The 25,011-nt window shown below is 44.3% G+C and overlaps 1 protein-coding gene across 1 annotated transcript; it reads right to left on the minus strand.

Moving 5' to 3' along the window:
* Positions 1-802: 802 nt before the first annotated feature.
* On the minus strand, positions 803-24,444 carry OLFM4 (olfactomedin 4). Its single transcript, XM_012184324.4, has 5 exons — positions 24,238-24,444; positions 18,881-19,033; positions 12,661-12,873; positions 11,313-11,466; positions 803-2,871 (listed from the first exon to the last, which is right to left on the minus strand). The coding sequence occupies exons 1-5, from the start codon at positions 24,418-24,420 to the stop codon at positions 2,069-2,071; spliced, it is 1,506 nt and encodes a 501-aa protein (XP_012039714.3). The 5' UTR covers positions 24,421-24,444; the 3' UTR covers positions 803-2,068.
* Positions 24,445-25,011: the final 567 nt, after the last annotated feature.

Below are 25,011 nucleotides of genomic sequence, written 5' to 3' on the forward strand. Positions count from 1 at the left end.
TAAGGAGCTGTTTGCTGGCATTACCTTGGCTCCCTGCCTCCTTTCCTGAATCTTCAGAGGTCATCCTGTGTACTTGGTAAAAACATTCATCTGGAAAATTGCCTAGAGCCAGATTAAATATAACATCACTGTTTTTAACTTCTATCTCACATGACATACCTGTCTTTATCTTCAGATCTTGTTGCATTTTGAAGGCCATACCTGTCTCTACGGTCAGCTTTGATACGAAAAAAATCTTGCTAAAAATATTCACAAAGCTTGGCGTGGATTAAAAATAAGCCTTTCAGTTACACTCACTCCTCTCTCCCAGCCTATGTGTCCTTTCAGCTCTAGGTCACTCGTGCCCCAGTGCATTCTTTTTGGTAAAAATATTTCTTTCCCCAGTGTGGCCAGTTAGGCCCTCCGCTCTCTATCCAAGACCTCCTATTTGGGGAAGATCTGAAAGCTTCTGACCCAGGTTAATAGCTCAATCGGAAAAGGAGCATAAGCCACACAAATATAGTCTAACATTGGAAATAATCAGATCAGTCATGCAAATTAATAAGTACATAAGGTTATATCTCAGAGGAAAAGAGTGCAGGCTCATACAGCAAAAGCTGCCAGAGAGAATGGATTTTAAAGGGAAATGAAAACTAAAGAGCCGGGCCTGACTTTGGAGTCTTAAAAGCTATTGATGTTCTCTGCTCTTAGGTGTCCTGGCTTTTGGGAGGAAGCCATTCTCTGAACCTCACAGCAAAGTGTGGACTGGTAAGAGGTTTTTTGGTAATAAAATAAATGAGTGAAAAAACACAAAAGACAACACTTTTTCAAATCACATTTAAATCATTTATTAAAAAGGGCAGAGTACAGCATTTAAGAAGCCAGTCCTATCAACGAGAACTTCTGAACATCAAATGGAAATAGTCCAAGACCAGATGATAAAGGCATTCAAAAGCACAGACACACACATACCTGCAAGGTTTTCAGATTGCACTGATGTTCTACAAACCTTCAATGGTTTTTATTTTCACATTTCTTTCTCAAAAAAAAAAATTGTCATTTTCTTACAAGTTTCAGGCTTCAAGACAAAAATTGCATTGAGCCATTGATATGACTTAATACAAATCTAACATACGCTCTAAGGGCTTTATAATAGGCTATCATTTTATCACTGCCATTTGCTTTTCTTGTGGTCTTAGCATCGTGAAAGTAAAAGTTTATGATGAGATAAAAGAAAATTAGTTTTGCTTATCATCTTATATTCATTCCATAAAAAAAATAGTTTTTTGTTTTTTTTTTTATGTAGGGGGTTGGGAGAGGGTGAGAGGAATTGATGTTTAAGTCCAGTTCTAATCTTCTGAGCTGCCTTTGGAATAAAGTTATGAGGCAGGAGTCTTCTACTGACCCTTATGAAGGTGTCCAACAGGAGAAAAAAAAGCACAAGCGCCTCCTCTGTAGATTCATCTGGGACTGGTTAGACAATTCAATGTCGAAAAAGAATTTTCTCTGGAAAACTCATAGCATTTCATCGATATAACACAAGCACGCTAAATGTACTTATCTGCTACATACCAAACATCATGCCAGGCGCTACTAAGAAAAGCAAAGTTGAAGGTTTGGACCCTCAAGGAGCTTCAGAAATTAATCCGCCTGTTAAGCCCCAGATTTGTTGCAAGTATGGAAGAATCATCCAGGTTATATGAGAACTGGCCCTTGAACCCTCTTTTGTACAAAGAATCTCCAAAAGCCATACAAAGCTCTCCTTATGCCCCTTAATTTTCAGATGTGACCTCATCAAAGGCTTCCTTAGAACCATAATGCCCAAGACCTCAGACAATTCCAGATTATTTCAGTCTGAGAAATGCATCCCAGGAAGCAGATGGCTTCTAAGAGAGCTCATCCAATAAGGCAATGCCCTGAGTCTCTAGCATGGAAGAACCCAACTCCCAAATAGTACAACTAAGCACATATAATTTTGGATCTTGAGCCCTGCCCCATCTCCCCACCCCACTCCCAGCCCCTAAACAGGGGGAGAAGACATATTTTTTCAGTAAAAATTTGATTTCCCTCCACCCTAACACGTGAACGTTTACTGGGGTATGTGCTGGAAGACAAGATCATAATTCAGAAGGTAACCATCGTTATAGACGAAAAGTTTCTGCTCAAAAGGGTGATAGTTAATACTCTGCACAGTCTCCTGCATCTTCTGCATTATGATGTTAAGTCTGCCCTCTTGCCCTGTGTTTGTGTCATAGTAGTAAAAAATTTCTTCTATTCTGGTGTTCAGAGTGCGAGTGGCGTATAGAACCCCACACACCATGAACGTGTTAGTAACAGATGGTTTATACTGCTTGGTATGCCAAGTGTTCAGCACCGCAAGTGTGGTGTCATTGAGTTTACTAATCACGATGTTACCAGTGCTGGCTTCAGTTGCATAAATCACCCACAATCCATCCTCATCCACAGCAAAGTCCATATCTTGCCAACCAACATTAGCATATGAAAAGCGGTTATTATAGGCAGCATCAGGGAGAGCTTGGGACAAATCAACTCTGTTGGTGGTCAGGTTAATTTTGGCCATATTCCGGGTGTTGTACCAATTGACATACATGTTGTTCTTATAAACTACTGTGCCACTGCCTTGGCCATAGGTAATTTGATTCTGTCGGGCATTTGTATACAACAGCAAATCATCCTTCGTATTGTAGAGTCTATAATATTGCAAAGTTTTCCCATTTGTATTCAAAGGTGCCACCCAGTACACTCCATTGCCTGGATTCTGGGGAGAGTAATCCCGACCCCAGGCACCATACTTATAGCTAAACCCTAGCCAGTTGAGCTGAACTACAGCTGGTTTGCTGACATTCACCACACCGCCGTGCGCACAGCTCCCTGGAGGAACAAAACAAATAAAAGGACATTCTTAGAGAAAATGCATGACAAGATACAAACAGTTTAACATTCTAAGAACCAAAGGAATCCATAAACATTTTTCTTGTCAACACCATGGTTCTGATGGAGAAAAGGCAAAAGCTACCCTTGGCCTTGGTCTCAATGCAAACATGTTATCAGTTCTAGAGAGAGCCGTCTCCTGTTGACATGGATGGGCCTTCAATCTGGAAAATGGGTATAGTGGAACTGTGAACAACCATTTTCAATAGTTTAAAAAGGGAAGACTTGGTGAATTTAATGTATTTTCTTCTATGAAATGCATTTCAGCAATATTATTTTATTTCATTTTCCTTATAGAGCAATCAAGAAAGCAAGACCACAGGAGAACGCCTTCCCGTTGCGATAAGGCCGTACTCACAGTGGTGCTTTTCACCAGGGCTGGGAGAATTGGGATGAAGACGTCGATCCTGGGCAAGTCTTTCTTCCTTTCCCTTCCCTCTCCTCTTCCCTGGGGCTCCAAGGGCATGTCCACACCAGGTACCAATGCTGCCCATGTTACCCTCAGGAGAGGAAGTTTCTACCGTGGCATTTTAAAGATACCGAAAGATGGTCCTTGTCCATCCCAAACTCCCTAACTATCCCTTCTCCCCAACAACGACTAGTTTGTTATCTAAGTCTGTGAGTCTCTGTTTTGTAACAAGTTATCTGTATCATTTCTTTCTTACATTCCATATATAAGGCATGCCATATAATATTTCTCCTTCTCTGTCTGACTTACTTGACTCAGTATGACAAGGCACACTGCTATATTTAAAGTGGATAACCAGCAAGGACGTACTGTAGAGCACATGGAACTCTGTTCAGTGTTATGTGGCCGCCTGGATGGGAGGGGACTTTGGGGGAAAAATGGATACATGTGTCTGTATGGCTGAGTCCCTTCACTGTTCGCCTGAAACTGTCACAACGTTGTGAATTGGCTCAATACAAAATAAAAAATGTTTAAAAAGAAAGAAAAGAAAGATGGCCCTCGAGGGACCTCTAAGAGGCCCTCTAATGGTGGGATTTCAGCTTTGAAGTCATGGAAGGTATTTTAGGGTAGCATTGCCTGTTCTGTGCCCAAAGCGTAGATGACGTGGGGACCATCTCGCTGCAGTTACAAGGTGGGCCTTGTGGCTCACAAGCCATAGCCTGCTGGGCCGCAGAATGACAGGCCAGCACGTCATCGTTCCCAGTCTGACGCCGTCGTTGTCACAATGTGTGCAATCAAGTGGGACCAGACTCACCGGTCCACTGAATCTACATTCCCTGAAACACCAGGGTGAATGACTCCGGCTGGGCCTTTTGGCCCTTTGCAGAGTCCTCCCTCTGAAATGCCTGCCAACCCAGACATTTATGAGCTATAAAAAAATAGAATAAAAATCCTCCAGTATTTTTATAATAGCTATCTAAAGATTTGAACAGACAGTTTCTGGAATCTTAATAAATACCCTTAAAAAGCTGGCCAGAAATTTTATTGGAATTACAGAGGAAAGTCAACTCTAAGTACATTAGAGGTCATTTTCCCTCATCCTGCTGCCTAGAGCAGAGCAGGTGAGGAAGGAGGGGACAGAACCTGGCTGTAAATGTGTCGAGGGACTCAGGGAGCCACGAGGGCACATGAGGTGAGCTCAGGCCAGAATCAGAGCTCCAGAGAACTGCCCGATATTAACACTACAGGGAGCAAGGGGGTGCAAAGCATTCGCCTCTGAGTCTCCGCCTCTGATGGCTACAGAAAGACCCATTTCTTTCCTTGTTAAATGCCTCTCCTCTCACCCCTCCTCATTCAAGGACTGTTCAGAGGTGAAACCATTACTAGAAATCCTGCTTTTATTTTTCCAATCTGCTGGGGCTTTTTGGTCCCGGAATTAAATATGTGCTCCTTAAATGCTCTCATAAATCCGCAGTTGGTGGGAAAGCCAGCCAACCATACAACAGGTAGAGAAATGAAACTGCTCTGTACCCAACCTCAAATAATTTTGCATATCATTAAGCAGAACACAGTCGCGGGTTTATTTTAATAATGCATGCACCATTTCATAAATAAAAAAGCAACGCTTGTTCAGCCAAGAGACTGCTCTTCACTAAAGAAATAATAAATAAAATTATAAAGTATTATTTCCTCTTCTAAAAGTGATCTCTCAGATGAATGCTTGTTTGCTTTTGTTTATGAAACAATGCATGAATTATTAAAATAAAGTTAGTGGTGTGTTCAGTTTAATGATAACAAAAACTGTTTGAGTTTCCATATGCTACTAACCAGATATTCTAGTTAAAATATCTTCCTGAGAACTTATTTATTCAACGACATTTCACCCTCAGGAAATGAAAGAAAGTCTTTTTTCTTGCAGGTTAGAAGACTTAGGCATTGTTTGCTTAATTGAATCTTGCCCTCCTGGAAAAGAAATATCCCAAACCAACAGCAACAAAATATTTAAGGAAAACTTATGTGCTATAACATAGTCAAACATTTTATTATGGGATTAAAGATAATAAACTGTTCTGTCCTAGAGGGAGAAATCCTTAGATATGAAGGATCCAAAATAAACTTCCCTTAAAAATTACTACTACTACTACTAGTAACATTTATTATTTCACAAGTTGACCAAGAGATTAAAATTGTACCTCTTATAAAAATTCAAAAAGACACATGTACCGCAGTGTTCACTGCAGCATTACTTACAATATCTGAACATGGAGGCCAACTAAATGTCCGTCAACAGATAAATGGATGAAGATTTGGTATGTATATACGATGGAACTTTACTCAGCCATAAAAAGGAAAGATTGGGTCATTTATAGAGATGTGAATGGACCTAGAGTCTGTCATACAGAGTGAAGTAAGTCAGAAAGAGAAAAACAAATATTGCATATCAACACATATGTGTGGAACCTAAAAAAGAAAAAAATGGTACAGAGGAACCTATTTGCAGGGCAGGAATAGAGATGCAGATGCAGGAAACGGGTGTGTGGACACAGGGGGAGAGAGGGAGGGTGAGACGAATTGGGAGATTGGGCTTGACATATATCCACGACCGTGTGTAAGCTAGATAGCCAGTGCGGACCTGCCGCATAGCACCGGGAGCTCAGCTTTGTGCTCTGCGATCCCTGGAGAGGCAGGGTGGGGTGGGGGTGGCAGGGAGGGCCAAAAGGGAGGGGCTGTCTGTGGACACAGAGCTGATTCCCTTCTTTGCACAGAGGAAACTAATGCAACACTGTAAAACAATTATACTCCAATTAAAAAATAAGATTGCACCTGGTATGAAATTTGAATCTCTTTTCCTCACCCCACAATCGTTCCTAAGCACTCTCATGTCCTTTCTGTTATCCTCCCTTTATCCTCTAACTCTTTTGGACCGTTTTTATAGCCCTGGCCCCCAACGAAGGAAGAGGAAGTAAGACAAGAACAAATTACTGTTGTCAATGCTACCGATGTGGCCGCAACAGTGACAGCCCAGTGGCAAGGCTACAGCAGACTTCCTCAACTCACAGCTGCAAACTGTCCTAGAAACAAGGATGAAACTGACAGGCAGCCTGGTGCCCACTGCCAGCGCAGAGCCTTGCATCCCCATCTCATCTAGCCCAGCGAGAGACCCCATCCCCTACCCTGTCTACACTGAGCCTCTCCCTACCCTGCCTTATCTCATACCCCTTCCCAGCCCCTTCCTGCATCTCAAGGACTTGAGATACCCCATGCCTTTCCTTCTTTATCCCAAATTTTTCCTGCCACTGGAACAACAACCCACTGCCCAACCAAGACCCAAGAGTTGTGAAAGATCAACAAATCCTTTTGCATTTTCTGATGGAAGAGGACACACCACAGAACTGAGAACAAAAGTACCCTTTCAGCTACTCCACAGGCACGAAAGCCAAGATAATTTGGTGTTAATCAGGTTAGTGAGCTGTTGGAACTTTCTTATCACCCCAGGAATCACAGGTGCAACCTCTCTCTCCATTTGAGCATCTGTGGAAGGCAGCCTGGTACAGTGAAAATATTGCCAGACAGGTTCCAGTTCCAATCCTGCTCCAGCACTAGTGAGCTGAGCATCCTTGAATGGCTTGCCTAACCTTCTGAGTGTCTGCTTCCTTGTGTTAGAAGAAAAAATAATAATACCTACTCTGTAACCCTACTCTGCAGGTATTATAATACCTACTCTGTAGAACGGTTAAGAGTACGGAAGACAGGTACGTTTAGCTCAATAAATGATCAGCATTATAACCACATCATGGTACAACTGAAGGTTTACATTAAATAGTGGTTTCTGGAGGTTTATGGACCCATCCTGGTAGCCAGGTACCCAGAACAGTACCAACCACACAGTGGCACTAAATTATGGAATGAAAAGCTGTTCAGACATCCCAAACTCACCTTTGTTGTCACGGTTATCATTTTAATCGCTAAGTTGTGTCCTTAGCTTTAATTATAAAAACACTAGCTCTTTACCCGAGAACATATCTGAATGCTTCCAAGAGCCTGGTAATTACTGCACAAATCATAATGCAAGGAACTCGCCATACCAGGTAGCCTTGTTTGGCAATCTCTTCTTCATCATGGAAGTTATTAGACACTGCCATGGTATTCTGAAAATATCCTGGGAGGCCACAAGGTAAAACTTTAAAATACTCTAACTCGACTTTTTTTTTTTTTTTAAGTCTCTTTTAAAAAAAAAAAAAAAAAACTAAAGATTATACACCAGCAGAGGAAACATAGGGCTTCCCCAATGCTTCAGTGGGTAAAGAATCTGCCTGCAATGCAGGAGCTGCAGGAGCTGCGGGTTCAATCCCTGGGTCAAGAAGATCCCCTGGAAGAGGTAACAGCAAACCCCTCCAGTATCCTTGCCTGGAAAAATCCCATGGACGGAGGAGCCTGGTGGGCTACAGTCCATGGGGTCACAAAGAGTCGGACACGACTGAGCACACTCAACAGAAGGAAACTTAATCTTGGATCCACCAATGCTCCCTCTCACCTGGGCAACTGAACTTGGAGCAAAGATGAGAATACAATTTGCTTGTGAGACTCAGGCAATCAAAATGGTGATAATCAGAAAATAATTAAGATGAAATTGACTCTGAATTGTTGGATGTATGCTCCCCAACGCTCAGCTCTTCCCTTGGCTCGGGATTTTGGCCAAGCAGCTTACATCTTTCATGGGTCATTTACTGTGCACCTACTATGCGCCAGCACAGAGCCTTGCGCCTCCACCTATAACAGTAATGATCCTAGGCATTCGCATCCCATTTTCCTATCTACAGTCCTTTAGATCCAGGGAGAAGAACAGAGAGAACCCAAGTTGGTTGTTTTTAGAGAAAACAGTTAATCAACATCAGGCCAATTATCTTAGATTAGGAAGTTCTATGAAATGAAGCAGAAAAGGATGCCATTTGTGGCATAAAGCATCTATAAAGCACATTTTATCGAACCCTAACGCTATGTACTGGTTCTCAGATCAAGCTGATCATGGGGGTAGCAAACGGCAGCTGCCTGCAGGGGCCAAGACAGCGCAGAATTACTTTATAGCTGAAACTTGCAGCGAGTCTTTCTTTCTTTCTTATTCTCTGCAACTCTGCAGTGAAGAAAAGCAAACAGGCCAGATTTTAAAGTCCCATAATAGTGAGTAACTTTAATTAAAGTCTCCACAGGCTAACAACGCCGCGGTGCCTGGGGATTTTCCAATCCTGCATTATCAACCAGTCCAAATAGAAAGAGAGCGAGTGAAAGAAATTGATTTCAAAACATGACAAAAAGTCAGTTTAATATAAACATCATAAATATAATATGAACAGAGCTGGAGGAGGGCCAAGCGGCCTGGCAGGGATCCAGCTGCAGCCAAGGTTGTGGGAAAGTGAGAGGGAGTCTGCGTCCAATTTGTTTAAACAACACAGCTGGGCTGGGCTGGCTCACAAAAGCCTAAGTGTGGAGGACTGGGAGAAAGTTCTAGGGAAAAAAAAGCTAACGAAAATAGGAAAACAGACTGACCGTTTTCTTTCTTAGATCCTAAGCAGTGTGCTTTCTCCCCCATCACCGGCCTTCAGGTGCTGACGCCTGAGGTCCTAAGCAGTCTGCTTTCTCTCCCATCACCGGCATTGAGGTGCTGACGCCTGAGGTCCCCAGATGATAGGCAGGAAGGGGTCTGGCACCTCAGCGTCAGCTCCATCTCCTGCAGCCTGCGTGATCCCAGGAAAAGCTGCACCCTCCCCACCACGCCCCGTCCTCTGAGACATGGCAGCCCCGAACCTTCTTTCCTGCCCTAAGCTGTCTTCATTCCAAGGGATGCATAGAAAACTGCCAGGAAAGTTATTCCATGAGGACAGTTTGCTGAGGTTTAAAAAGAGACAGGGGACTTCCCTGGTGGTCCAGTGGTTAAAAATCCAGCTGCCAAGACAGGGAACGGGGGCTCGATCCCACATGGCACCGGGCAACGAAGCCTGCGGGCCGCAGTCACTAAAGCCTGTGCACCTAGAGCCCGCTCTCTGCCCCCGGAGAAGCCAGGGCGATCAGAAGCCGGCGCATGGCAGCTAGAGTGGGCCCCGCCCACCGCGGCCACAGACAGGCTCGCCCAGCAGCGAAGAGCCGGTGCAGCCAAAAATAATACATAAATAAGCGAATGACAATCAAAATATAAAAAGAGAGGAAGAAGGGGGAAAGGAAGGGGCGGATGAAGGGAGGAAAGAAAGACACGCTCACGTAGTATCGAGAGGGGGTCACTGTTTGACTCCTGCCCTCGGGGGGCCCTTCGCGGCCCCGCAGACCGAGCTCTCGTTTCCTAGCCTAGTTTATTACAGAGAACAAGACCTCCTCTGCGGGTCATACTGTGACAGAGCCTCAACCGCAGAGGAAGGAAAGATAGGCCTCTGAACGGCACCAAGAGGATTATACCAATGGCAGTATTTGATTAAAACCTTAAAGAAATCCGTGACGGTGACATGGACCCAGAAATGCATGGCCTGAAAGGAAGCAGCTTGTGACAATAAGAGTGAATGAGAATCGCAAGAGCTGTATGATTTGGTGAACGGATACCATCCCCATTAAGGCTGAGATGCTCAGGACTTGCAGAGAGAGCTTCTCTGTGACTCCGGCTCCAGGGCTGGACGCTACGGCTTTAGTTCACCGGGAGGGATGTGCTGAAAGGCACAGGGATCTAGATCTGCTTTTTTTTTTTTTAATTTTTTAAATTTTAAAATCTTTAATTCTTACATGCGTTCCCAAACATGACCCCCCCTCCCACCTCCCTCCCACAACATCTCTCTGGGTCATCCCCATGCACCAGCCCCAAGCAATCTGCTTTTGTTTGCAGCAAGGTGTTCACTTTAATTATCCGCATTAATGCAATAACAATCGCCAGTGCATAAATGTCAGTCACAGAGCTGTGAGCTTCTCAAAAACTGTTTTGTGAATCGTCACTGCAACCCTGCAAGGTACCTAGTACTGTTCTTCCATTTTACCAAGGAGGAGATTAAGGGTATTTTTGCCGTGGCTATGTAGCTGGGAAGCTCAGGCCTTTGGCATCCCAATGCCGAGCTCCTGATCCCTACACTCTACCACCCCATTCAAGAAGGCAGTTCAGTTACAGGCTAGCGTCTCTAGGCTACACCTAACCCCCTTAACGGATGGTTCCTGAGAGAGGGACACACCATTCCTGCCCTCCAAGAACTCACAGTCTAAGGAAGATGGCACTGGACGTGTAGGTCCAGTTTATGCTTAGTCGTGTCTGACTGTTTACAACTCTTTGGGCCATAGCCTGCCAGGCTCCTCTATTCATAAAATATTTCAGGCAAGAAAACTGGAGTAAGTTGCCACTTCCTCCTCTAGGGCATCTTCCTGACCCAAGGATCAAACCTACATCTCCTGCGTTACAGGCTGATTCTTGACCCATTAAGCCATTGGGCCATCCATTACATCCTCACTGAATCCTAGGACATGCTACATAGCATGTGCATTTAATGGGAGCAGGAAGGAGAAATAAAGAGGTGGAAGAAGAGAGGGAAGTTGGGGGAGATGGAAAAGAGGCAAGGAGGATTCTAGGCACGACCCAGCTCGTCAGATAAATGGGCCAACCAGCCCTTGGAATCCCCAAAACAACGGAGGTGACGTCATGCAGACTGCAGACGCTTTCACCTGGCCCCCGCTAACCAGTCCATCACCACAGAGACGTTCTCCCTGTTAGCAACTGCAAAAAGGTTATGTGCAACTTGTGGATTTTATTTTAAATCAACTCATCATCTGCACTTCTCTGTGCCCCCCAGAATGTGATTATGCGTAGAACGGGTAGGTGAGATTTAAAAGCACAGGAGAATAAACTCAGAGCTGCAAAAATCCCATCCTCCCTTCACCTCCACCATTCCAGCGCCTTTCCCCACCCCAGCTTCAGCTCCTCCAGAGCCTAGGAAAGACAGCGCACCCTTACCTGGCGCAGGGGGCGGGGGCGGATTTTCTTCCTTAGAGGCCTCCTCGCATTCCTTGAGCCTGTTCTTCAGAGCCATGATTTGTCGGCGAATGGCAAGGACATTGTTTTTGTCCAGCGTCTCAAGCTGCCCTACCAGGATGGTCATATTCCTGATCTAAGGAAATCAAAATTCAGAGTGATTTTCTGTTATCGTGCAACGTAATTCATAAACATTCCAGGGCTGCACTTGTCAGTTAGGGAAAGGTTGCAGGAGAATACACCTGAGATGCTCCTGAACGGTTTCATTTGGAAGAATACATTTCATGGTTTAGCGTGAATGCCTGTCGCATCGCAAGCCGCTGTGTGTGACAAGAAGAAAATGGCGAAGATTTTAAAAGCTGTAATGACGGAGGACAGGTTCCATCGAAGCATCCCCAAATGTCCATTAAAGTTCATCTCTGACAACCTTCCTCTGTAAACTCGTGTTTACTCATGCCATATTATAATTAAGTTCCTAATGAATGGTAAGGGCCAGAGAAAGCCTGAATCCTAAAACACAGACCTGGAATTCTCAATGATAGTCCATGTCATGACTGTGCTAGGAAACTCCTCATTGATATAAATTATCCAAGCCTAATATTAATGGAATGGCCTTTATTCACAGAGCTTAAAAGCCTTCAGAAAAACGTACTTACAAGAAACTCCTTTAAAGAGACTTGCCAGTATGTGGAGAAATGTTCCAAGAGGGATTAAAGATTATATGCTCATTGGAAAGGGGAAAGAGACCTAGGCCGTCCAAAATCAGGTAAATCATGACTTTCAAGTCCCATGAGGATAAACCCAGAATGAAGAAGATCCCCTGATCTAGCTTGGCCTTGGAGGTTTTCACACTTATATATCATCTTTTTTCTAGAGATATTGAAAGTCATTTGGCTCTGGAGTGGGACTCTGACCATAGCTACTCCTCAGTTAGTATGTTCCCCATGTGTGTAATTTGCTATTCAAAGCCAGGCATCCATCTAAAGTGGAACACAGGACATGCCAGATGGTCATGAACAAGTATAGAATTAGACATCAGAAGAGAAAGATTCCTCTCCAGATCCTAGCACTTGCTCACCAAAGAGTGGCAGTGTTAGTCACTCGGTCGTGTCCAATTCTTTGCAACCCCATGGACTGTAGCCTGCCAGGCTCCTCTGTCCATGAGATTCTCCAGGCAAGAATACTGGAGTGGGAAGCCATTCCCTTCTCCAGGGAATCTGCCCAACCCAAGGATCGGACCTGGGTCTCCTGCTCTGCAGGCAGATTCTTTACTGTCTGGGTCACCAGAGAAAGAGACTTTGTCACTAATACGCAAGCAGTGATTTCATACCTCCACTTCCAACTGGTCAATGATCACTGTGCTTCCGGCAAAGCCGACCTTCAGCTGCTTGATCAGCTTCTCCATCTCCTTCACTTCCACCTTGATCAGCTCAAAGTCCAGCTCAGTGTAAGAAATGGAATCTTTTTCCATGATCGATACTCGGACAGTTAGGTTTAAGAGTTTCTCTTCATACTTGCTGATTAATTGGACATACTCCTTTACCTGAAGGGCAAACAGCTCACGTCAATTCTCAGGGGGATGTCACGCAGCCTTCCTCCACTACCAACTCCTCAGGGACTATTTGATCACGGTCAATCTTTTTGAAGTAAAGCCAAGTATCAAAAATATATTTAACTAGATATTTTAAAAAATCAATCCAAGTACAAACTAAAAAGAATTCATTGTTATGATAGGGAAGGAGGTGACTTTTACACTTGCCTAGACTAAAAATAATTGTGCTTCAGATCATCATTCACAACTACAGTTTAATCTCCACTTTAATGTTTGAGAAGATATTCTCTCTCCAAACTACAGTGGTTTGAATCAGGCTTTGGCCCACCCTCTTCCACTCAACACACATGCTCTAAATCAGGGTTTCTCAACCTCAGCACTATTGACATTTGGGGCTAGATCATTCTTTCTTGTGTATTGTAGGATATTTAACAGCATCCCTAGCCTCTAAGTGCAAACAGCGCCCACCCACCCACCCCCAGCTGTGACAACCAAAAATGTCGCAGACATTGCTAAATGTTCCCCAGGTGCAAAACCACCCCACCTGCAACCACCACCCTCCTTCCATTTAGAACCACTGCTTTAAATGGAATTATTTTCTAGAAGAGAGAGACATGCTCTCAGAAGAATTCCCGCTTTGATTACCATATGCAATGAGTTTTGAATCCCTCTGCCTGCTACAGAGTACCATAAAGACTCAACCTACAAAGTATGGTTTTCTCTGGAGTGTCTAAGATTTGCTGGGTCATATGGGAGCTCTTTCTTTAAGTGTTTTAAGGGATCTCCATACTGTTTTCCATAGTGGTGGTACCAGTTTGCATTTCCACCAGCAGTGTGGGAGGTTTCCTTCTTCTCCACACCTTGTTCAGCATTTATTATTTATAGACTTTTTGATGATGGCCATTCTGGCAGATGTGAGGTGATGCCTCCTTGTAGCTTTGATATGCATTTCTCCAACAATTAGTAAAGTTGTCATCTTTTTGTGTGCTTTTTTTTGTCATCTGTATGTCTTTGGAGAAATGTCTATTTAGTAACCAACAAGGACCTACCATATAACACAGAAAACTATACTCAGTTTGAAATAACCTGTAAGGGGAAAGAATCTGAAAACAACAGATACATATGTATGTGTAACTGAATCACTTTGCTGTGCACTTGGAACTAACACAGAACTGTAAATCAACTACACTTCAATTTTAAAAAAGAGACCCAACTTACTCCTCAACATGTGAGATATGTGCTATTATAAAGTACCCATCTCACTAACTGCATCCACATATTTATTCCAAGTTTTTTCCAAGAACTGATTATTGCAATCAGACCTTTAAATTACACATTTGTTGCATATATTTGAATGTCTGATCATTAAGCTAAAATACTTCCAAAAATTCCCTTGGTGGCTTAGTGTATAATTGGAATCTCCAAATGGATATTTCAATAAACACAGTTGGTGGTTCTTTCAGTATCTGATCTCTAAAAGAAATGCCATGGCTTTTTTTAAGGACCTGCTCATTAAAAGTTGCCAGTTTTTACACTCTTTTAAAAATTTGAAGAGAAGTGATGCTTTTCCCTCCAAACTGTGCTAATGTCAAGTAGCTGATCCACAGGGCCTGGATGAAGTCAGAGCCAGATGTCAGCTTCTAATCCTTCTAATACCAAAGGCAGCCCTAACTTCTGTCATTTTAGCCCTTCCACTTAACCCCACTGTACAAATTAGAGTAGACTCGTAGGCCACAGACCTAAAGGCCTAAGGCTGCAGGCAAAGAGGATTTTAATTAAAGTTGAAAACACAGCCCTTGGCACTGCTAGTATATCTCCTCGGGCAATGGATGCTCATTGCCATCAGAAGAGGCTGATAAGGCTGGTGACATTTCGGTGGATAAGGAGGTTAAAAAAAAAAAATATATATATATATATACATATATATATATATACCTAATAAGTTTCACTCAAAAGCACAAACTCAGATATAAGGTAGCCAGGTTTCACCTTCTCAAAAAATCAGGCATAAGATTTCTGGCTGTGAGAAAAACAATAATAATAATGAAGTGCCAACCCACGGCAGAAATGGGAGTTCACAAAATGAATATTCTTGTTGGCATTTGGCCTTGCCAGCTCTTGGAACGAATGAAACACCCTCAGCTTTCCTGGAACATTTTGGTGGCATATCACAGCTGTTGTTCTATAAAAATGAGTGATTCAACTGTCATTTCTGCTAAATGAAATGTGGCTCTCCCAAATTCACCCTGCACACCAAGGCCGATCCTGACATTTGTTGCCTCAGAGTGCATGCGGTGGGCCTGCCTTGCTTCTGCCACAGAGTGGAGGGTCTCGAAAGGTCTGTTTGGGGAAAATCTTGAGGTTCTCTCAACTAACATTTCAAGAATAGCTCCAGGATGTTCAGGAAAATTGGAATCATCCACAGAGTGACAGAAGGTAGAGGAGAATTTGAGAATGGGCCAGAAAGACTTCATGGTGTGCACCGTAATCATTTAAAGAGATGGTAAGTCTGAACCCTTCCCATGTACGGATCTCTAGTGTTGAGATGGAACAGACAATTCTGGAAACATCCCAGCTCTCTCTGGAAGGTGCAGCCTCAGCAGAGGCAGCCCAGCTCGCCCAGGGTCATCTTCCCCTAAGGGGACACCTCCCTGTGTCAACATTGTTACTGCAGAGCTCCCCATCACTACAAATATGAGCTTTAGATGACTCATCTATGCTTGCCTTCAAGCCCTCAGCCCTTCATACAGAGCTTTTCATTCTTTTATTTGTTACACACATATCATTGCTGGTTTCTCAGGATCAGACTCTACAGAACAACAACCATTGGGGGCTGGCTATTGTTCTCTACATCGTGGTCTTGCAATAGGCAAGAATGCAGCTCAACTGGCTTTTAGACTAAAGAATTAATCTGGCTCACGTTTCTGCCAATTCCTCAAAACCTGTGATCATCACCATAGCCAGATTATTCAAAACAAGTAAATGCACTTTGCCACATACTGTCATTTTAATATGTTTTTGACAACAAGATTAATTGAGCGTGAATTGATCATCAAGACATATGAAGCACTGTGGAGCGAGACCCACCTAAGCACAAATCAGACTTCTGTACTTCATGGACAAATCACTTAATTTCTCCAAGCCTCCATTTTCTCCTATAAACTGGGGATAATGGTATCACATTTACACGATGATTGCAAACACTAGAGATAATGTATATTAAGTGCCTGGTATAGTGGGTGCCCTATAAATTACAGCAATTATTAGACAGACAGTGATTTAAGGCTTTTTTTTTTCAATCTGACCTTTTAATTTATTATATTTCACTGCACAAAACATCGCTCAATCGATGTTGTTTGTTTATGGGTTGCCTAAATGTCTCCCTGGCTGCCTCAACCCTCTCATGCATGAGGGACTATTAGCAAAAGTGTCATATTAAATAACTTGCCCTGAAGACCATACCCTCTCGAGAAAAAAAATCCTGAGCCGCCTTGTGTGCTGTCTCCTTCCTAAGTACAGTCACAAGAGGACATCTCAGAAACCACAGCAAAGTATCAAACGCTTTCAGCATCTTAGGTGGGGGCCATCCCTGTCTTCTTCGTGTCCTGATAGATAATGAATCAATGTCTGGCAGTCTAAATCCTTTTCTACCAGCCTGCTTGAATGGGCATTCCCCCAGGCCTCCAGACAAACGGGGATTTCCAAGGCAACTAAGGACAGCTATAATAATTCACCTGGAACTCAAAAGCCCTCAGCTGAAGAGATAACTTTGGATGGAAAGCATTATTGACCTGCTGCATCTCTTCTTGTGTGTGCTGTGCTTAGTTGCTCAGTCATGTCCAACTCCTGAGCTCATGAACCGTAGCCCACCAGGCTCCTCTGTCCATGGGATTCTCCAGGACAGAATACTGGAGCGGGTTGCCATTTCCTCCTCCAGGGGATCTTCCTAACCCAGGGATCTTTGAATCTGTGTCTCTTGCATCTCCTGCATTGGCAGGGGGCTGCTTTACCACTGAGCCTCCAGGAAAGCACGCGTCCCTTCTTAGAGGATGGTAACGGTGTGGCCGAGAGGGAAAACAAATGGACAGATTCCAAGACCCAGATTCCTAATTTGGCTTAGCCGGCCAAGAGACCTTTACATTTATGCCTCTTTACCCGTATGAACCTCAGTTGACCCATCCCTACCATGGCGGAAAGAACACTGACCTACCTGCCTTAAAGGGTTTATTGAGTGTAGAACCGGAAACATTCAGAAAAAGCACAGAGGGAAGTTGTTCATGTCACTGCTGTCATCCTTAGCTGGCACACCCTGAATCCATTATGTAAATCTCAGGGGGCAGGTCAATTCCTTTCTTAGGCCTCAGTCGAGAATTTTTTTTAGGACCAGCTCCTGACACTTCCAGAATTGAAATTTCCTTCATCTACGCTACACTCCTTCCCCATCAATTATTAGCAAGACTGATGCTTCCTGCCCCCCTCACAGGATTAGGATTATGCGTCCCAGATTCACAAACCTTTCCCTGGAGCAGCCTGGGGTTTCAAACTGCCCTTCACATCCCTGCCAGCCAAGAAGACATGCAAATCAGTAGCTCCCACTATTTCAAAGCAAATGACTCTAACTGAAAAGATCCTTACCTAGGATTTTCCTCCACTTGTTATGTTTTTATGCATAACTTCTTATCTGTACTTGATTATGCTGGAATAAGACTATGAATATTAATGATTGGAATTTATAATTTAGTGCTGTGCCTTTTCTGCTGATTAATTCAAGGACATTTTATTTCCTAAGAAGCTGGGCTCCTGGAGTCGTCAAACACATTTTCCTGGACACTCATTTAAACTCAGAATATTTATCTACCAATTCAGGTTGAAAGCAGGGGCTCAGCCTCATTGGAATTTTTGTCTTAAAAGATAACTAGGCTGGATGTTGAGGTAGTGGAGCTGAAATTTCTTGGGAAAATTTATTTTGAATCTTGCAGGAAAGCCAGAGCCCCTTGTAAGTTAATGGAGTGGTATTATTAATAAATAATGCATCATGTGATGATAGCCTAGAGTGGACTTCACCTGTGCAGAAAGCAGGAGGCTTTCTATCTGATTTTGACTTGGCTAAAAAGGTTAAAGGGGTCAAAGCTGGAATGCCAAGTTCATTGTTCCAACCAGCTCGGAGAAGGGCTAATTCAGGGATATGATGTCCTCGGGCTGGAGGAAGCAGTAATCAGGGGTTTGGGAGGTTTCTACCAAGGCTGAGTGACCTGCTAGATTCAAATTCCCAGGGAAGTCTTCAATTTGGGGTTAATGCGAGATGCATCTGATATAATGTCCCTGCTGAGACAACAGAGGCTAACTCCAAGAAAAAGAGAGAGGCAGAGATGGAAGAGAGTGAACTGACGAAACAGAAAGAAGGGAGGAAAAGAAGGGAGAGCGAGGAAGGTGAGAGAGAGATTCGGGGGAGGAAAGGAGGAGAAAGAAGGGGAGAGACCATGCAAGAGAAGACCCAAACGAGTGAAAAACGAAAACAAAATGAGAACGAAGAGGAAAGAAAGGACTGAGGCAAGAGGGGAAATAATGGAATAGGAAGAGGATGAGAAAAACGCAAGGACAGGAAGACAGAACCTAAGGACAGAGGAGAGGAAAGGAAAGAAGGCAAAGCTGGCAGGACACCAAAGAGGAAGACCAAAAGGAAGAAGAAACCACAGAACCAAATAAAGGTTTCAGGCTTGAAATTTACAGGCTTTCTTCCGGCTTCCTGGAAGGATGTTGAAGAGAGTTTATCCTGTGGGGCGAATCATCTCCAGCCCGTCTTTGTCCTGCGCGCTCACCCCTCCTGCTATGGGGGGCTCCATAGTTTACTGCAAAGCGAACGCTAAAGCGTCCATTAGATGCAAATGTGCTCCTTGATGGAGTGAAGAATGGCTGCTTACATAGTCCTGAAGAAAAGCCATGTGGTCTGTGCGGAACAAGATCTTGTTGGGAGAGGCAAAAAGAGTAAAATGCTTACTTTAGAAAGCTCTTTCTCGAACTTCTTGGAGATGGTCTGAGCTGTGATTTCCAGGCGTTCCACTCTCACCACAGGAAAGGTGTTGTCCGGCAGGATGACAGAGCACTGGCAGACCCCACGGTCATCTCTGTTGCCAGTGAAGTTGGAAAATGACTGCGAATAAAAGTAAGTTCAACATCAGTGATAAGCTGGGCAATGAGCTTTTTGGCAAGGGGAGTGGCAGAAATTGACTTGTCCAAAGAGTGTTTCAGTTCAGTCGCTCAGTCATGTCCAACTCTTTGCAACCCCATGGACTGCAGCAGGCCGGGCCTCCCTGTCCATCAACAACTCCCAGAGTTTACCCAAACTCCTGTCCATTGAGTCGGTGATGCCATCCAACCATCTCATCCTCTGTCATCCCCTTCTCTTAGAGGCAAGCAAATGGAACCCAACACATAAATGAATGGAATCCCAAAAACACCCAAAGCTGCCGCCATGTCTCACAGGCACAGCTCATTCAGTGGTCAGCCACCTCTCCACCTGTTAAGTAAACCATATGGTTCACCTTTCCAGAAGAGTCTTAAAGGAAATGATTACCGTCCCCATGTAAGGAAAATGAGAGTCCTAAGATTGAATTTTAATTCTGCCATTTACTGGATCTGAATTCTCTTCAAGTCTTGGTTTCCTCATCTGTCAAACAGAGAAAATCTACTTCACAGGGTTGTCCCCAAGAGGAACCAAGTAATGTAAACCAAGTCCCTGGCACATGGTAGGTGATCAGCAAATGTCCCTTCCTTTTCCTTCTGCTTACTCCTTTTCTTTCCTACACCTCTATGCCAGTCCCAATTCATTGCCTTCCAGAAGCATGAGGAAAACATCAAAGATATGGGTTACAGTGAAGTTGTACGGTGCAAATTCACATTCTCTCTTCACCTGGGAAAATATATAATTAATATCCTTCAAAATGGCAACAAACCAACCATTTGTCACAAACTGAACAATGTATGAGTCTGAAGGTTTTTTACAAATTTTTTAAAAGTTTTCCAGCTTACCACTTGCTGAAAAATCGTTTTAAAATATTTGATGTTTCTTTAATATATTCAGGCTCACACTTTGGTGCCAATGCATATTTTAAAATGACAGGTTTGAAAGATCCTGTTTTTCTTTTGTCCCCTTTGAACTTCCCCAAGGGGATCCTGGCACAATTAACATTTTTTTTTATTACTCCAATTGCTTTGCAGAGTAACTCTTGGCAGCCCACTGACTATGCCTTTCAATGATCTTCTCTGACGGCAAGCCCAAAGCTCACCTGTACAACATCTGTCCGAAGGGTCTCTTTCCGACACTACCAAGGGCAAAGGGATGGTTTTCAGAATTTGAAGAGATGCAGGCTACACTTCTCAAAGTTTCAGAGGTCAGTTGGCTATTGATGAGGTTGTGTGCTCTGTGATTTAATGTCTACCAACTTCCCTAATTCCTAAACAAGCTGAACCTGGATGCTTGTATAATCAAGACCTAGTCCACCAGCGACCCCTGGACCAATTAATTCAGGCTTTTGAAGCTAAATTGCTTGTTTGTGTGTGCACACTAAGTTGCTTCAATCATGTCCGACTCTTTGTGACCCTATGGACCATAACCCACCAGGTTCCTCTGTCCGTGGGGATCTCCAGGCAAAAATACACGCCCTCCTCCAGGGGATCTTCCCGACCCAGGGATCAAACCGGGGTCTCCTACATAGCAGGCGGACCTCTTTACCAGCTGAGCTACCAGGGAAGACAAATATATGCATTTATTTGTACCCCAAACACTGTATGGCATGTTAATTCTTAACACTGGCCTCGACTTGTTTTGCCAGTCACACTCCACACCTGCAAACCTTGGGGAGTAAGAGGAAGGACAAGCAGGTTTGTGCTGGACACCGGGGCTGGGAGGAAGGGAAGGAAGGGTCTTTACCAGGGACGAATAAGGACTAGACAGGTCACACCAGGAGCCTGTTAGAGAGGCCAGCCTTCTTGGGAACCAGCTTTATCACTTGCATGGAAGGTAGAAAGCCTCCAGTTAAGGGTGCCAAAGTTTTTACAGGAGGAACCATATATCATAGACCTTTGAAGAAATAGCTTATTATAACAACTGTCTACCAAAAGAAAGGTCTTGCATTGCATTTTGACAAGGGGAGGTTAATTAGCTGCACAAGACAGGGTTAGGCCATTCTGAGAGTTCTTGGAAAAGCTCTGTCAACTCCCCAAACAGCAGAGATCATCAAGCAGTTTCTAGACAATCCACTAGAAACTACCAGCTCACAACTTTTCGTCCTGAAGTTCGCCTGAAAGGCAGGCAGATAATTATGAGCGCTGCTGACAGCCGTTGCACCGTCTTGCACTGAACATCTCTGTCCTGGCGCTGTGGACTCCCCAGCTCCCATCCTGTTTATCATCAGCCCAGGGTGCTCAGCTGACATCACAATGGTCCATAAGTTTGATCAGTGTTTCCCATTAGAGATATTTCTGTTCCTTGCATTCAGAGATGATGAAACTAATGGTGATGGGTCTCCCTCCCTGGCAGATGCTTAATCTCTATGTGAATATAATGCGGGGGATGGGCAGCAAAAATAAGTGTGTGTCCCGTTGGCCTTTGGAAGGGTACGAGATCCACCCTGTGGACCCCACAGACACCTTACACTGATCAATTCTCACTCAAGCTGTGTTCAATTCACATTTACTGGCATCTACAATTTTCCAGGCTCTGACTAAAGGAGACAAATAAGGCCCAATTCCTGCCCAGTGAATCAGGCCCACTGTCATTATGAAAGCCTTAGAGTCTTTCTTCTCAACAAGTCCCTCAGTCTGATGACAAAAGCACCTGGCTCATGGTTCTGACTCTGCCTGCTGCTGTGTGGGGTGAAGCATGGAGTCTTACCTTGTCTGGGAAACGAGGGCCATGATAGCGCCCCCACCCCCACTTTGGAGGGTGCCATCTGAGGCATCTGAAGTGCCCTGAGCATGCCAGCAGAAAGTGAGGTGCACATTTGTGATTGCAGGCTGCAATTGGCTCTAATTAGCAGCCAAGTCTAAGTGCCTGTAAAGATTCAAGGCATAAAATAATGGTACTCAACATTTTCAAAGTACAGAAAATGATACGTTTGGAACTTGCTCAATGACAGCTATAAAGGGGTTTTCTACCACTTTCCAAAGAGCTCATCAAACTGACAGCCAGCTCTAGAAAACTGGATTTATAGCGGAAGTGACACCTAGCCTGCTCTAAAAAAAGAAGTTGGAGTCGCGATACTAACTCACCAGAGGCAGATAAGTAAACCAGGAAGGACATTAAAGCCTCTAAGTATAATTTAACTACCATTCGTTATCTCCTTTTAAATATTTATTTCCTTACCAAACAACAGACACTTTGGATTTCTCTGTTTGTTGACTTATATTTTCTTTTCTAGTATTTTAGGTGATCATCTTACCCAAAAGCTGGTTTCTAATTGGTGATCAAACTCTGTCCTCATTTTTAAAGAAAATGCTAACTGGGTCTCGTTGTCCCCAGAAATCATTTAGTATCATGGAGTAAAATGAGGTGTCTTCTGGCTACAAAGAAGCAGGGTGCATATTCATGGTTCTCAAACCATTCTCTTTAAAATGAGCACTTCTCATCTATTCTCTCTGAAAATGAAAGCTGCGTGGAGGCAGATGGTGGAAAGCATGAGCAGCTAGGGGTTTCCCAGCTGGCTCCGTGGGTAAAGAATCTGCCTGCAACCCATGAGACACGGAGATATGGGTTTGATTCCTGGGTTGGGAAGATCCCCTGGAAGAGGGCATGGCAATCCAGTATTCTTCCCTGGAGAATACCATGGACAGAGCTACAGTCCACAGGTCACAGACAGTCAGACACAACTGAAGTGACTGAGCATATGAACAGCTAAGTTTGAGCTGTATCAGTGGCTGCTTTAGCGACTTTAAGCCGATAACATTATCTCACTAAGCCTCAGTTTTCACATCTCTATAATGGGACCATAAATTTTACTTACCTCTGCGGATTAAATAATATATATTATATACTTAATGTAGTTATGGCATTTATAAAAGTCATTCAGAGAACATTATTGCTGCCTTTTCTATCTGAGCCCTATGCAAACAATTTGATAACTGCCTTGAGGTTATCAAATGGTTTTCATTGCCTTGAGGTTCTGATGGTGACATGGAAACAAACAAAAGCCTTTTCCTCCTCTTGTCCTATTGGCCCTCCCAGTCCAATGATCACAGAAGCAGCCACCTGAAATGTGAGTAAAGATCATAGAAATACAGAGGACAGAAATCATGCCTTAGCACAGAAAGCCTAGTTGTTACAGAGTAAGACTCCTACAGAAATATCCAGAGCTGATGTGGGCTGAGGTGGAGGATGCTTCCTGCGCCCAACCTCTCACCCCTCCAGGCCTCTTCCCGCTTCCTCAAAAGAGATCCATCCCCTAAACTAAGGTCACTGTACGTCCCAGTGACATGGACCAGCTGCTGTGCTTATTCAGTTGTGTCCAACTCTTCATGATCCTATGGACTGTAGCCCACCAGGCTCCTCTGTCCATGGAATTCTCTCGGCAAGAATACTGGAGTGGGCTGCCATTTCCTCCTCCAGGGATCTTCCCAACCCAGGGATCGAACCCAGGTCTCCTGTGTCTTCTGAGTTGAGGGTGGATTCTTTACCTGCTGAGCCACTGGACCAGACCCTTTCTAGCCCTTGCTTCCTTTTCATTTGTTTGTTGGTCTTGTTTTTCGCTCCTGCTATTGTCATTTTGAGCTGAAAATGACTCTTAAGATTCCTTACAAGAAAGGTTGAAAAGCGTTAACACTCCTCCAGGGACATACCACGTATAACAGCACTCTCCCAAAGACCAGGGTCCCCTCCTCCTACTCTGTCACCCATCTCCCTTGCAAACAAGGCTCAGAGTCACTTTCAAGGCTCCAACAGAAACATCGAGGGTCTCCGAGGGCAGCAAATCAACTAGACAAACTTTTCTGGAGCTTCTCCTGGCAGGGCTCATCCCGTTACCATTTGTATCTGGGTTAGAACCCAGGCAACTTCATTTTTTTAAGTCTCTCTCCACTCCGCCCCAATTCTAAAGTACAGTCAGGTTGGAGAACCTCTTGAAAGCTTAGATTTCTTTCTCTAAAGCCCCCAGCTGGAGAACCAAAATGCTGTCTCTCTTGCTAACAATTTAATTATTTCACCCGGGGTTTTAACTCATTTTCAAGGCACCTGCAGTTAACAAAGGGAGTCGTAAATCTTTTAGAGTGTTCAGGACTACCCATCCGTGAAATTATATTCAGGTCTCCAAAAAGCCAAAGGAAGGGACAGAATGCAGTTCTTAGACTCTGGGGCCTCCTTACCTGGGACTTGGAGCTGGAGGTGGACCAGGCAGAGTCAGGGGCGTAGCTGGAGCTGAAGTTGGAGGTAGGGAAGGAGACAGGGGTGGGGAAGGAGGGGAAGGTGGTTGTGACCCCCCAAACACTCATGATAGCTGAGTGGAGGAGGCCCAGGACGACCAACAGGCAGGAGAAGCCCGGCTTCATCTTGTGCCCTAGGCTGAAGTCACTGAGTTTTGCAGGAGTCCCTGGGCTTCTTAAAGGACCCAGTGGGGATTTCCCCCCAGGCCCGTTTACAGGCAAAGAGGAAGCTTCCAGAGTACACATGACCACCCAGGAAGGTGAGGACACCCAGGATCCTGAGTCATCTGCCCACCAGGTCCCGGGCCCCACTCTGCCAGCTGCCCTTAGATCTGAGTACCGCCTGCCAAATATTAACTCAAATGAGCTTGTTGAAGCCCAATATCTGGTTTCTGACTTGACACTTCCTTGAGACAGATGAGATGAAAGTAGTCTTTGTGAATGAAACAGAGGTTTGGAGCACCGGGAAAGAAAAGCAAATCTCAGCACTGTTCCCAGAAGCCACCTCTATTTGTCCCCTGAGCCTCCCCCAACATTGTCCTGAATGCCGCCTTCCATGGGCAGTAGGGGAACTCCATCTAGAGACCGTGACTCTCCCCAGGGATTCCGTCTTCACTGGTTACTGCCCAGGCTGTCTCCAACCTCAGCCCTGCAGGGTATGCGTCTAAACAGAATATCTCAACAGCCCCACTAGGAAGGAGACACCTGCAGTGAGTC

Source organism: Ovis aries, chromosome 10 (genome assembly GCF_016772045.2).
Source record: "Ovis aries strain OAR_USU_Benz2616 breed Rambouillet chromosome 10, ARS-UI_Ramb_v3.0, whole genome shotgun sequence".
Taxonomy (NCBI): Eukaryota; Metazoa; Chordata; class Mammalia; order Artiodactyla; family Bovidae; genus Ovis; species Ovis aries.

Excerpts from the sequence above, each read along its gene's own strand:
- OLFM4 (XM_012184324.4), bottom strand. The coding sequence starts at position 24,420 with ATGAAGCCGGGCTTCTCCTGCCTGTTGGTCGTCCTGGGCCTCCTCCAC. Across the intron at positions 19,034-24,237 it reads CCTCCAGCTCCAAGTCCCAG|TCATTTTCCAACTTCACTGG; the intron begins GTAAGGAGGCCC and ends TTTTATTCGCAG. Across the intron at positions 12,874-18,880 it reads TCGAGAAAGAGCTTTCTAAA|GTAAAGGAGTATGTCCAATT; the intron begins GTAAGCATTTTA and ends TTTGCCCTTCAG.